This window comes from Idiotropiscis lumnitzeri, chromosome 1, assembly GCF_059441095.1.
Source record: "Idiotropiscis lumnitzeri isolate Australia: NSW breed Sydney's pygmy pipehorse chromosome 1, RoL_Ilum_1.0, whole genome shotgun sequence".
Classification (NCBI taxonomy): domain Eukaryota; kingdom Metazoa; phylum Chordata; class Actinopteri; order Syngnathiformes; family Syngnathidae; genus Idiotropiscis; species Idiotropiscis lumnitzeri.
In genome coordinates, this window is record NC_142391.1 from 29,783,560 (window position 1) to 29,797,862 (window position 14,303).

At 40.4% G+C, this 14,303-nt stretch overlaps 1 protein-coding gene across 2 annotated transcripts in view; it reads right to left on the reverse strand.

The window, feature by feature from the left end:
- LOC148344181 (ras-specific guanine nucleotide-releasing factor 2) overlaps nucleotides 1-14,303 on the reverse strand; it is a 36,392-nt gene that overhangs the window by 14,978 nt on the left and 7,111 nt on the right. For both annotated transcript variants that reach the window (XM_088294438.1, XM_088294431.1), the window contains exons 2-12: nucleotides 9,002-9,108; nucleotides 8,352-8,499; nucleotides 5,506-5,595; nucleotides 5,295-5,431; nucleotides 4,769-4,885; nucleotides 4,609-4,688; nucleotides 2,539-2,732; nucleotides 2,167-2,276; nucleotides 1,957-2,075; nucleotides 1,165-1,325; nucleotides 1,023-1,089 (exon numbers count right to left, since the gene is read on the reverse strand). In XM_088294438.1, the coding sequence (XP_088150564.1) occupies nucleotides 1,023-1,089; nucleotides 1,165-1,325; nucleotides 1,957-2,075; nucleotides 2,167-2,276; nucleotides 2,539-2,732; nucleotides 4,609-4,688; nucleotides 4,769-4,885; nucleotides 5,295-5,431; nucleotides 5,506-5,595; nucleotides 8,352-8,499; nucleotides 9,002-9,108 (1,330 nt within the window). The remainder of the gene's footprint in view (nucleotides 1-1,022; nucleotides 1,090-1,164; nucleotides 1,326-1,956; nucleotides 2,076-2,166; nucleotides 2,277-2,538; nucleotides 2,733-4,608; nucleotides 4,689-4,768; nucleotides 4,886-5,294; nucleotides 5,432-5,505; nucleotides 5,596-8,351; nucleotides 8,500-9,001; nucleotides 9,109-14,303) is intronic.

Sequence of the window (14,303 nt, forward strand, 5' to 3'; positions counted from 1 at the left end):
CAATAACTTAGAAAAAAGTACAAACCAACAATTTTGTATGGTTTTAGTCCACTGAATACATTCTATTCTATTCCAAATGTGCTACTACGGGCACAAGTGACGACGAGACACAGTTTTACTATCAACTTCTTGACATAATTTTCACATGATTCACACTAGTGCCACTGTCAGGGTTAGGCATGCACATCGGAGGGTGGAGCACACATATTTGTGAGTTTAATACGATGCAGTTTGCAAAGCAGTGAACAATTTGCAAATCAAGACTCACCATATATACACAGCAATAATTGAGCCGAATTTGAGCTTATCATTATATAACAGTTTTTATAGAATAGTCAAAGATGACAATCTTCAGTCTTGGCACTACAAAAAAAATCTAGTTGGGGGATGGAGACGAGATGTGTGTACCAGTTTTAAGTGTGTTTCTATATCCTCACAATAAATAAAATTAATGGACCGTCAATGCCAAAAGAGCTTAACCTGGCCTTTAAAAGAGTGCTGCTGATATTTAAAGAAAACTCATTAACGTTCACTCATCAGCCGACAGCCAATTAACCTCCATTCGTAGTGTGAGAACATAAACGCTTGCGTTCAGGTGTGGCGTACAGTGTTCCCTCACCGCTTCGCGCTTCATGTTTTGCGGCTTCCGAGTTTCGCGGCTTTGTCCTAAATTATTAATGAAAAGAAAAAGGAAAAAAAATACAGCCATATTGTGAAAAGACGCGTTGTTTTAAAGAGATGAGTTGACTCGGAGGCTTTGTACATACCAACGGGCACTCATATAAGGCACGCGAATAGTTCCCGGTTTGAGATCAACCAATGAGATCACCAGTGGATTTATCCCGTGAGCTGGCGTTTATTGTGACGTATTTGAAGTGGTAATTCCCCCAAAATAAAATTTAAAATTAATAAAAAATAAATAAATAAATAAAAAGTCAACCTCTGCGTAATGTTTTTTTTTCACTTTTCGCCGGGGGTTTTGGTCCCCATTAACTGCAAAAACAAGAGATTACTGTACTCACACTCTTCATCCCCGGCGTCTGTCTCCTCGATAAGAGTGCAGTCGATGAGGGATAAAACGCCGCCTTGCTGCAAGCAAAAAACTGCGGTCAAACGCTGGGAATGAAATTGAAAAAAAAAAGTATGTGACGAAAGTGGCGTCACCTTGAGGAGGTGCAGTTTCCCGCCGGAGCTGCGCGTGCAGACCAGGAAGTGTTTTGTGAAAAGGAAGCACTGCCTGTCCCCTTCCTTCTTCAGGGAGAGCGAACCCAATCGCACCTTGCTGAGCTTGCCTCGCTCGACCGATGGCAGCTGGATAAGAGAGCCTGAAGAGAGTGCAATCATTTCAAGATTTTTGGGATGGATTTTCAGTACAGTGGATGGTAGTGATGGGCAAATGGATCTTTTATGAACCATTTTAAGCAATCGGTTCAAATTGGTTTGAAGCTTCAAAGCTTCAGTGATAATGACATCTGCTGGCGAAAAACTAGAACTGCAATCAAATACTATAGAGGCTTTGAAACAGTAAAACATGACTAAAACTCACGGAAACAATAATTTGGGTACCTCATTCTTTATACTAAGAAATATGTCGTGTCTTGTGGCAGTTTTTGAGTTAATAAAAAAAAAGATCAAGCAAATGGCTCATACCTTGTTTAATGTCAAGCTAACGAATGTTGGCAATGTCATTTCATTATTTTTTCTTTTTAGGGTTTACTAGAGTTCATTTCAAGATCAAAGCTTAATCTATAACTATACTGGTGATTTTTAAGACATGAAATAAAAGTACAAAACGAAAATTTTGAGGAAGCTTTTAGGAAACATAAAAGTATTTCAATCTAACGCACGCGTCAGCTGCAACAAGCCATCCTATTAGACCACTAAGAAAAGGTTTCACGCTACGCATTTGATCTTTAATCCCAGGTCCGTGTTCCCACTGACGTGATGCAGACTCACCCTGCCTGACGAAGGTTTGGCTGGTGTCAAGCAGGATGTCACAACCCTCCACGATCATCCTCTCGATGGCCAGATTTTTACGAATATTCTCAGTGTCGCTCACCTCGTCGTGCATGACTCTGACCACACGAACACGCATCATTTGTCAGTGTTAAAAACAATGGACAACACAGGATGGATGTTTGTTCGTGAGAACAACTCAATCTCTACCTGGACAGTTCCTCCAGTTTGGACTTTGCAAACTCAAGGCTCTTGCGCTCCACATGCTCGTGAGGCGTGTGTGCCAATAGCTCATGCAGGGTGATGATGTAGCGAGGAATCTTAAACAAGAGAGAACCGTACGATCATTTAGAACAAATGTGCTTTCGTAGAGTTTAAATTGAGCCTAGAGGCTCATGTTAATGAATTATATAAAGAATTAAAATGTTGTTGGAAAGTTAATTAATCACTAGTCTCTGGTTGTCTTAATTTTTCTCACAGGGTGAATAAAGTATCTATGACGGAATTATTCTGAAAATGCTCCGAGTAGAATAATATCAATGATTTTTCTCATGACAACAGGCTGTCTGTGTGTGTACCAACCTGGAACATGGGGTAGGTGAGGAAGGTCTCGAGCATTCTCCCCTCGCAGGCGGCGTTGGACTCGTACTGTTTGAGCAGCTTGTCGAAGTCTCTGTTCTGCTTACAGTTGGCCAGAACCTGCAGACTGTACTGATGGTTCCTCACAAACTCCTGATAGATGTTCAGCATGGGCAGCAGGATGTCAAAAAGGTCAGCTGGAAACGACATAGATAATCAGCTTGGCACTGAAATACATGACCATAAATTCATTCGACTCACATGCCGGATCCTTTTGTCGATAATACAAAGTCAAATATTGTAATGTTATTTTGTGTGTTCATTAATTTGTAATGAATCCATTTTTTTCATCTGAGCAGAATGACATTAGGGGTGATTATGGGGCTCATTGAACATATATGAGGATTATTATGATGCAGCAAAAAAAAAAAAGAAGAAAATCAAGTTTAGTTTGGGTCCTATTTATGGCTATTACAGATACTGAAAACTGATAAAATAACAAAAAATAAAGATGAAAATACATTTTTGCTTATGAAATAATCATTAATTAAAATAAATGAATTAAAGCTAACCGAAACTACACAATGTGTTTTTCAAACTAACTCAAGCTAACTATAGCAAAAATGTCCTTCGTTTACATCCTTCAATATCATTCATGAGCTTTTGGAGTTTATTTTAAACGTATTTATTTTGGTATTGCTGTACATTTGTGCAGCAGAATCAAGGTTAAATAGTCAATTGAGAACTGTAGCGTACTTTATTACTTTATACTGAGTGATTTTTTTTTTCTTCTCCATAAATTAAAAAACTAAAACTAATAATAAAACCCAAATAAACATGAAGAAAAATAAAAACTATTAACAACGAATAAACCTGCCTAAACTACGTACCGACAGTGTACCTCTCTCACTCTCTCTTCATTTGTTCCGTGAATGTCTTTTGTAGGTCATATATGTAGGTGTGTTTACCAAAGTTATCATGTCAGTTACATCATTTTCAAAGTGGTTAACCACTTGTTTCAAGCACAAGATCAGTGAATCACTGCACCCAAATATAAAACACGCATTTAAACATGGACGCGACCACAAGGCTTTACCATCGTGTTCGATTCGCTTATCAATATGCATCCACAAAGGATTCATAACCCTTCACATCTTCGAGCATGTTGCCGTCCTTTTTTATTACAACAGGGTCACTTCTTCACAGTAAAACAAAATCCTTTCGATTCTTCCATGCATTGCTTATTTTGTTCAAAGTCATGGAGAACTGCTGCCTGTCAGTCAATCGCAGGGTACATCACACACAGGCAAACATCCAAACTCACATTCACAACCTCATTAAGCATCATTAGGGACTGAACCCATGGTACCTCTACAGATGCGCAGCTGCTGCACTGTTTATGAATTTCAAATCTCTCAACTCATGGTTTTTATTGATTTCTTTTTTTAAACTCCCCCTCGTGGCTATTTCTCCTTTTTCTGTGTGACGTACGCACACTCACGGCCAACGACGAGGCGCTCTAAAGCGGCCACGCCTGCCCACTCCCCGAAAGAAAGATGCATTTTTGGGGTGCACACATGGCTAACTAAAGTCTGAATATGCTCATGCAGACAAAGGGTGTTAAATACTTCACATGCGGGGAGGGGCCACTTTGCTTTAGCCATGTCCATAAAATCAAGAAAACCGGGATGGTGAAAAACAGTTTGACGCTATATCAGCACAAGTGCCTTCGACAGTTCTCTGTGCAGCTTAACTTTGAACATTTAACCAATAGAACTTTCTCTTCTTTTGATCGATTTGTCAATTGCAGCGAGTCGGCAGTCTCCTGGGCGATGTCAATCATAGCGCGACCTTCTTAAGGTGAAAATGCGCAGACGTCTTGTGACTTTGCAGCTTATTCTCTGTCAGCACAATGACTGCGTGTGTTTTGCAGACTGAGATAAGCAAATTGGTGTGCGTGTGTGTGATCTTTGAATAAGACAAGCTGTATATGGAAAAGATGTCAAAAACGTGACCTCGATGTCATTGAGTGGCTGCGCACAATGCATCCTGTGTGTGAAGTCAACAGCTCACCCAGCACCAGCGTGGGCCAGTTGGCGATCCTCGCCTTCAAGCCTTGGTGGAAAATCTCATGCAGGAACATAATGGTCTCGCTGCAGCACAACAAAGCGTTCACGTTGCACACGTCTGCCGCTTGATTGGAAGCTAAATCTGTCCGGTCGTCAGCGCGCACCTGTTGAGGAATATGCTGCTGACGTCATCGTGGCTGATGGGCGGCTTCTTGGAGCTAGCGGCCATCCTTAAAGGTCTGAGGAAGCAGTTGACCAGGATGTAGAGCTGGTGGACGTATCTGCCGTCATGCGAGGAGACACAACAGCGAGCATGTTAGGAAAACGTTCTGGACAGTATTGCCCTGCAATATCACACTTTGCCATGTCACATGATTTCCATTTCCGCTATTTGAAATTGTATCCTAGGTTTTTTTAAGTGCATTTTTGACAAAATGGTTTGTTATGTGGCTGTAGGTTGTTTCGCTTCTCTCCAAAAACTCCAAAAAAACGCTGCCGATGGGATGTAAACCCTTTAATAATCAAATATTAATTAAATCATTATTTTAAATAGATGAATAAATGAATTTATTTTGGATCAAAATTCTGATTGAAATTCAATTGCGTTCATTTAGACTTGCTAATTCATTATTTTTTGTTAAGTTGTTATTTTACATTTCAGGGAATACGTTGAAACGTCCAGATACATACTCTGTTTCTGCTTCCACCATGTTAAAGACAATCTGGTTCCGCTTCCTCATGCTCTCGGCATGAGGAGAGCAGATGTAGTCCTGCACGATGATCTTCCACTTCCTGCGACAGAGCCAGCCCCGCATGAAGCTCTGCACCTGGATTTTGACAAGCACACATAATCCAGGGACGATGACGCTTAGTCGGACTACTTGAGGACGTCAACACTTACCTTCTTGATCTTTTTGATGTCCGGATCTTCTGTTTCATGGCTGACATGGTAAGGCCTCATACGCTCCTTGGTTTTGTTCAGAGCAATGATCTGTATACAAAAGTCATATAACACGGCACATCATCGTGCACGTTTTAATATTGGAAATAACGCAGCAACACAAGGAATGTGCAGTGACGTGCATGGCTGGCGAAGCACGGACATGGAGGTCAGTCAAAAAAGAATGAACCTGTTTTGCGAATGCGAAGTCTGCATCTGTGAGGTCTGACTATGGAAGATACGAGTGCATCAGAAAAATGACAATTATTTATTCACTATTCACTTTTTTTGGAGTGTGCCTCCCCTGATCGCACGTCCCCGAGTCACACACAAAAGCTGTATGCAGAATTATGCCTTTACAAATACAAATGAGTTTGGCAGACAAAAAGGAACTCCTTCCGAAACATTATTGCCGCGCACAGCCTCACAAACTGAACTTCTGCTGACACACCAACCGCCACTCGTAATTTTTTCCCACCACAGCTTTATCCGCTGGAGCTCATTGGTAACTGACACGCAACTAACTCAATAATTAAAGACGTTCAAAACAATTAATTCATGGAATTTGTGTATGATTTGTTTTCTCCGATGGAAACTAACCGACAAATGTGACGTGACTGGATTTGATATTGGTGACCAAGCAATTAAGCGACGGCAATTATTTTCACTCTCAAGGCATATTATTCGTCGGGCTGCAAAGTGTAAAAGGCTTTTAAAGACTTATGTTAAGACTTCTATGGAGTAACATTTAAAAATATGACATTTCCTGGTCAAGGGCAAGAAAATCACCTTCCATCTTTCCACGTTTTCAAAACCAAAAGCTTGCAACAGGAGAAGAACATATTTTGCCTGGTAATTGTAAATAATTCCTTGTTATTCAAAGGCAAGCAGAGCTTGGTAACACCAGCATCGGTGTTGAACATTATTTATCATTTTTGCATGAAACAAAAGTCAGTACACTGAAAACCTGAGAGACTCGCAGCAGCAACATCATGCAAATGCTTGCAAACTGTTGATAGTTACAGTGGCTAGCTGGTTTAATTATTCATAAACACTGAGCACAACACACACGCACACGCACACGCACGCGCACGCGCAAGAGTGTGTTTTTAATGAGATCGCCGGATCGCCGGCTGCACACTGGCTCTCAAATGATAATGTTTTTTTTTTGTGTGCGGCCCCATTAGGCACGCAGATGTTCCCTAATAATAATAATTTTAAAAAGTCTTTTATTCGCATTTTGATGATATGGAGGGCTTCACATGCTAAGGATCATGGTGCGAGAATAATACAGAAGAATTGTTTATAAGAGCAATTAGTGAGGCTCAATGCAATACATGGCAGCGGTGGTGTGATTTATGGAGATGATTGCTGCTGGTCCCCTCGGGGCCAATTGCTGCTTAGCCCACAAATTCCATGTTCACCAAGCACCAGCATGTTGACAGCCGTTCTGCATAGCGCGTCCGCACTTCTGTAGAACGCACAGTATGGAATCATCTTTCACCAGGATGAGAATCGTCGAAAACCACAATTTACATTAGGCAGCAGTGGCGCTCTTCCATTTGGAGCAAGAAAGTTTGAGTCGTCGATGAGGCTAAGCGGACATAGTTGGGTTTTTTTTTTCAGAGAGGAAGTCGGGACAGTTGAAGTAAACCCAAGCAAGCACACTGAGAACATGCAAACGGCACACATGTTGGGAGCCTGAGCTGACATCCGAATGCAGAAATGCTAATCACTACTGTCTGAGATGCATTCACTATTTCAGTAATTAGTAGATCTGTTATCCGCTCAACATTAGGAAATGATCCAATTAAAATTAATTTGTACAAAAATTAGGATATAATCATGACAAATATATCTTTGTTCATCTATCGAGTGACATCTAGCAAAAGGCATAACAATGAGACGCCAATTTAGAGCTTTTAATTCATCTTTCAAGACCCACAGAATATTGTGTTCCGTGACTATATAAGAACAGAAACGATGAAAAGTAAGAGTTGACTAAGTCTTTCACCAGAAAAAAAAACTTCTGTTTTTTAGTAACTAGCCGGAGCATGTGGGTTGCTTTCACCAAAAACAACACTTTCTGACCTAAAAACAGATTTAAAAAAAAATGGGGGAAAAGAGACACGTTAACCAGAAAAGTATCTTTAATTAGATTTTTTGGGGGGTTGTGACACCTCAAACTACAAAACAACAAAAACAAGACCGCTTTTGATTGCAAAACAAGAATCCAAATGATTTATAGAAACGCCCAGTGAGTGGAGCCGACTCACCTCAGAGCTCCAATTGAACGTCAACTGTAACTTTTTTGGCAACACACCTTCTACTACCCAGCGCAACAACATATTCCATTTATACCACATAAGTGCCTAACATCAACTTCCACTGACGTGAACGAACCGAGAGTTACACTCAAATCTTTACTCAAAGAGATGCAACACTGCCACCTACTGGCATCTGTTCATCATTACAACAAGCAGTTTTATCAGAACGATCTTCTACTTATCATTCAACAGTGCATTCATTCAAAAATTTTGGTTGGATGTTGACTGAGATGTATTCAAAATAAATATTTATTAATATTTATTTAATATTTCTGTTTGTAATTTTGTACTTCAGTACATTTAAGCGTCTGTACATTTGAACTTTTACTGAAGTCAGAGTTTAGTCAATACTTCTACTTTTTATTATATTCCTGTACTGTATTTCTTAACCCCTGTAATCAACAAAAAAATCAAAACTGAATCTCAATGAACTCCACAGGTGTACCTAATCACACGTCTCTCATGCGTGTTGCTCGATACCTCCGCTTTCAGCCTCTCGATCTCGGTGTCCTGGTCCTCCAGTTGCGTGCGCAGCTGATTGGCCGCCACTTTCTCAGTCTCCACGATCTGCACCAGGTGGATGTACTTCTGCATTAGCACCTCTCGCTCAATGATGATGTCGGAATAACTGAAAAGTAGGATATCCTTAAATAGACTTGACGAAGCAAAATGGAAACTCGTGAACGAATGCTATATTGTGCAAACAATAAAGTGTCCAAAAATACAGACGCACACCTGCTCTGCTTTGCCAGCCAATCACAAGGCACATACAATTTTAACAAACCATTCACACTCACATTAAATTATTGAAAACTTAGAGTCTTCGATGAACCTATCATGGTTTTTGTTTGTTTGACTGTGGGGGCAAGTCAGAGTACCCAATGGAAACCAACGCAAGAATGTGGAGCTCATGTAAACTCCACAGAGGAGGGCTGGAGCAAAGATTTGAACCCCAAACCTCAAAACTATGAGGCAAAGATGCTGAGTGAGCACTCCACTAGTGTGCTTCCTCAAATGGTCTAATCGACCGCCCTCCCCCTACCACCACCATATCCTCACACACGCACACACATTTACGTCAGTGTGAAAAACTTTGCGGGATGGACACAATTTTCGGTGTCATTGCGTACCTGGCCTGCTGAATGGCCTCCACCCATTGGTCGCACTCGACCTCCTCGTCCGTTCGCAGCTCCAGCGGCTTCTGTCCATCATGGCCGAACACCACGAGGAAATAGTGCTGCGGGTGCAAATGAAACAGAAAGAAGGGCTTGTCAAACATGACACTGGAAAATGCACTCCGTCATTGCAGACATATGGAGCCATTTCCTGATACTGCATTCAGTTTCACACTCCAAAAAAAAAAAAAAAAAAAATCTGTGGCAGCCTCAACACACATAAAACAACGCTAGACATACACCAGTGCGGTGCATGTTAGCATTTACACTCTTCCTAGACCAAGGCTCTAGTTAGCATACGTAGTAAAATAAGTCAACACAACTAAGTTACGTTTTTGTTGTGCGATTTAAAAAAAAAATGAATCCATCCGACTCTTAAAGAAAGTGGAGAAAAAAACTGAGTGTACCTTTAAGAGCCCACTGGCTTGTCATGGGGCAAAACTCTTCATTATACCTCTTAAACACGGTACACAATGGGACCACTCCAAGTTGTACTATTTGTAGGCACACAGTATTTAGTAATACAATACAATTTGATTTATATAGCGCATTTCACAACAGCCGGGAAACACCTGATTGGTTTGAACATGGTTCACCAATAGATAGCGATGATTGATTTTGTGGAGCTTTAGAGTCACCCAAATTAACAGTCTCGCACTCAAGTGACTGTCACTGTTTCATGGTAACATCATGTAACTTCAAATTAATACGGCAGTCAATTACAACACGCATTCAATGAAGTGCGCGGAACATAAACATAATTAAATGTGAATGATTAACGACCTTAAGACAGAAAAAAGTTTAGCATTGCATGCTGCAATGCAACCTGGGAACTGAAGAAGAAAAGCACAAATGTACACGAACCACAATTTAAGAACCATTGACAGTTCGTTTGAAGTACGGTCAATCTATTTCAAAATATTTTTCTTAGACTGTAAGCTCTTTTCGAAATTGTAGTAAGCTATCTTTTATTTCCATATGTTGTATTTAATTGTCAGTTTGTTATTTGTTTTTTTAAAATGCTTTCCTTGCAATTACGTGAACAAAGTAAGCTAAGTTAAGGAAAGGCTATTCCAAAAAAAAAAAAAAGAAATGGTGATGAAACCACAATATATGTCCGTCTCAGAAATGTCAGTCGTCTCTCAGATTATGGTAAATATGATACTGTACATTTTTTCAAATGCATACTGCCCACACAGGCATTCACCTCGAGAACGGAACATACAGTAGTACTGTGTGTAGTGAAAGAAGCTTTTATTCAAATGGCCATGTCCCGGGGCACTGGGTTAGCACAAGAGCTGCTATTCTTAGTCAGGCAAAACACACACAAGACTTAAGAGCGCCAAGTGGACTTTTGCTCTCGTTCCTTCCCTCCCCTTCCTCTCTCTTTGCACTTCACCTCTCATCCCACTCTACTTCCTCTCCAAACCCACTCCTCCTCCTCTTCCCCCCATCTCGGCATCCCCTCATGCTTTCGTCCCTTTCGGTCTCAGAGAGGATTCAGTGAAGCGCGCACAAGTCCAGAGGAGGCATAGGCATTTGCCCCCCCCCCCCCCCCCCCCCAAGGAGGATGGACAAGCTTCAGTGCTATCGAGATGGGCTGGAGTCACCGAGGTTACGGGGACAAAATCAGCACTATCTCCTTCTTCGTATCCGGGCTTTTTTTTTTCATTTTTATTATTTTGAAAGCACCTGTCACTTTGAGTCACTGACTGTCGGGACATTATTACATCAATGCTAATGCGTGCTGTAACAGCCTTTGACAGAAAGGCACAGAGGGATCCAGAGATGGAGTGAAGAAAGAGCCGTTACGTAATATTGCTTTAGCATGTACATGTTTCTAAATTGTGTCGAACAGAGTAGCATCTCCATGGCAACGTCAAATCGGACTCTTGTGCCCAGGTTTTGCGCATCCACCGTTGGCCCATCTCTCAAAAGTTCAGGAACAAAGAAGGAAAGAGAAGTTGGTGTGTTACAACAAAGCAGAGGAACATTTGAAAAGTCAATAGGAGTGGATATGGACACCGTACGGAAAGCGCTTTGATACAGCTCCAGCTGTATGGAATTGCGCTATATATATATAACTTTAAAACACCAAGTTTTTATGTTAAAATGTAAAACTCTTCCCGTGTATTTTTTTTTTTGACAAACACAAGCACAGCAAATACAATAAACTCTATTTATTTCACAGAAATGTTATTGACTTACAATAAAATAAAGGCAAATGAACCATAAATTAATATAAATGCCAGTTTATAAATATACGTATATATATATATATATATATATATATATATATATATATATATATATATATATATGTGTGTGTGTGTGCAGCCCCGAAAGAATGTTCATACACACATTCTCTCTCTGTCTCCCTCTCTCGCTCTCACTCTCTGACATAAGCACTCATCTACCCAACAAAGTCATTTCGGAATCACTCACATGCTCACTCTCCCCTCAATTCGGCTCCAATGTACCCTCCTAATCCCCGAGGGCTTTCACTGTACTGTAAGAAATTCTATTTAGACAAATAAAGACACAGAGCGAAAGCTTCGACAAACAAAGGAAGCACTCGGAACAATTTGAAGCCTTCCACTGGCTCACCTGAATCCTCATCTAGAGGAGCGTCTCTCAAAGAACAGGAGGGAAATGAGTCCTGCACAATGAGGGGCAGCTAATTTTAATATTCCCTGGTAATTGTGCATGCGTCATTAAAGTCCGAAAAGCTCACCCACGGAATGAATAGGAAGCAACTTGCAAGCATCCCCAGATTCGTAATGGAAAATCTATTTTTGTAATTAAAGATTAAAGCGTGAGAAATGGAACAGTAGTAATGCATTCATTAGGTAAATGGAAACCGGGGTGGGGTCTAGAAGTATTCATCCTTATGAATATTCAGAAGCGAAAATGACACGATTATTCCCCGGCTATCGCGTGATTGGAGTCCGAACCAACGACCAAAGTATGCCGTTAGCGTAGCAAGCTACATCAATTGGCAGCGCATAGTACTACACTTGGACAGTCCCGCAAATTTTGTCAAAGGAATTTGTGTTTCTTTTTGCGGATTCAGTCATAATGGCTCCATTAAACCCTGCGCTCTACTGTCATTCAAGTGGAACAGTGAATTTTATATCCTTTATTTAGAATCATATCGCTTGAAAGGGTCTCAATGTATAGTTGGCTTGGGCACAAAACAATTCCATGGAGTGAACATTCAATTCTTCTGCGTTCTCGATTAGTCACTGACATAGAAAGGAGACGAAATATACATTATTTGAAGTACATTAAGTGAAATGGAATAATTCAGCAGCGTAATGGTGAGAAATACGTTTTTGGACGCGTTATACGTCAGGGGTTTTCAATCCTGTTCCTTGAGGTCCGCTGTCCTGCCTGTTTTCCATCTTTGTCACTTGCAACCCATCTGATTCAAATGATCTGATCATCAGAAAGGTCTGCAGAAGCTAGATAACGATCCGGATCCATTTGAATCAGCTGTGTAGCAGTAAGGAGAGATGGAAAACAGGCAAGACGGCGGACCTCGGGGAACAGGATTGAAGACATACTTGTTTGAAGATAATTGCTGTAGGTGTGAAAAAACTGATAACTATGTCATACTCATTGTGGAGATAGAGCGTTAACGAGTTCAAGTGTTCTTGATTTTCTTTTGGACATAGAAGGAAACAGCTTGAAGCCACTTTGGGAGAATTGTTCACGATCTACCATGGATACTTGCTATGAAGCAAGTTGATTTAACTTCAACATAAAGCACTTGTATCTGATTTTTTTTTTTTGGTCATAAGTACAAGCAAAGAATCAGATGAATGACAGTTTGAATCTCAAAAGAAAAACTCTCAAAAATGGAGACACACGTGTGTTTTACATTTGGACTTACTTTGAACTTGTAATATTAAAACACCACACGACATATATCGCAAGTGTGAAATTGGTTTTGCACAGAACACTGCAAATCACGCGTGGCTTCAGGCTATATGGCGTTAATGAATTTGCTGAAAATAAAATAGCATGCTGCAGGTAACAGCAATGACTGATGCTCTTGGAAGTAATGTGGGCACAAATTGCCATTTACACAAATAGCAACAAAAAGAGAAAACATTTTCACTACATTGCAATCCATCTCCAAACGAAAACTAACTAACCTGTTGAAGGTCGCTGGGATCTCATTTCACATAAGATTGGGGACCACTGACTCACAGAGGTTCTAAACCATTAATCAGGCCTACATTAGCGTTCAGAGACTGTCTCACATTACTGTTGGGAGTTAAAAACTTAGCGCCTCGAAGAGTGACATATTTCCGAGCATAAGATTTGATTTAATGGTCGTCAGATGAGGACAAAGGCAAGGAGAGAAGTCTGAGATGTCACTGCAAACCTCAAAGTGTGCTGATGAGATTTTCTTACATGCCCACCAACATCACAATTTGGTGACATAAAGTAGACTAAACTTTAGATCGGCTCCGTGGTGCTCTAAACTCAAAACAGCGTGCTCCGATCTCCTGTACAGACCCAAGCGCGTCAATTTCTGCTTCGGCAATGTCATAGACTGCGCTAATTCTAGACAAAGGATATAAGGGGAGCCGCTTCAATTGACTGTTCCCTCCCACAACGGCGCAAACATCAAGGAACGCTCCTTTTTACTTGCACCGGTGTAGCAAAATACCAAAAGGAAGAAAACGTCACCCTTGTGCACTGTTAGACTGCACTTTTGGCTCACCCTTATTGTTCTCCAATTAAAGTTCAGGTGGAAAAATAATCACAACTAAATCCGGCTAATATTGCGTATAAGACACCATGTAAGTATGTTTCAAAAAAATCTGCAATGCAGTGAAGCTGCAAAACGTGAATGACGACATGAAGAGGGATGATTTTGTTCTGTGTGTTGTCTGTTTCTTTGCCCGATAAAGCGGCTAGCGAGTCTTTCTTCAATATGATGTGGCCAATAATTGGTTTCCTCAATGCTGAAGAAGTTTAGAAAGGATGTGGTACAGAAAATGAAGAAAAATGAGGACAATAAATTAAACAAATTAAGCAAATAATTGGAGTGATGAAAGCGCCATAAAAAATGAAACTTAAACCATTGCATAATATATTAATCGTGATTATAAATGCTGATATATGTATAATTAAAAATAATATAATTGTCATTGAGATACTGTAGTAGAAAAAGAAAAAGCTGTAAAGCTTTAAAAGCAAAAATACACTCTATAAACAGTTGGGTGAAAATAACTTCATTTGA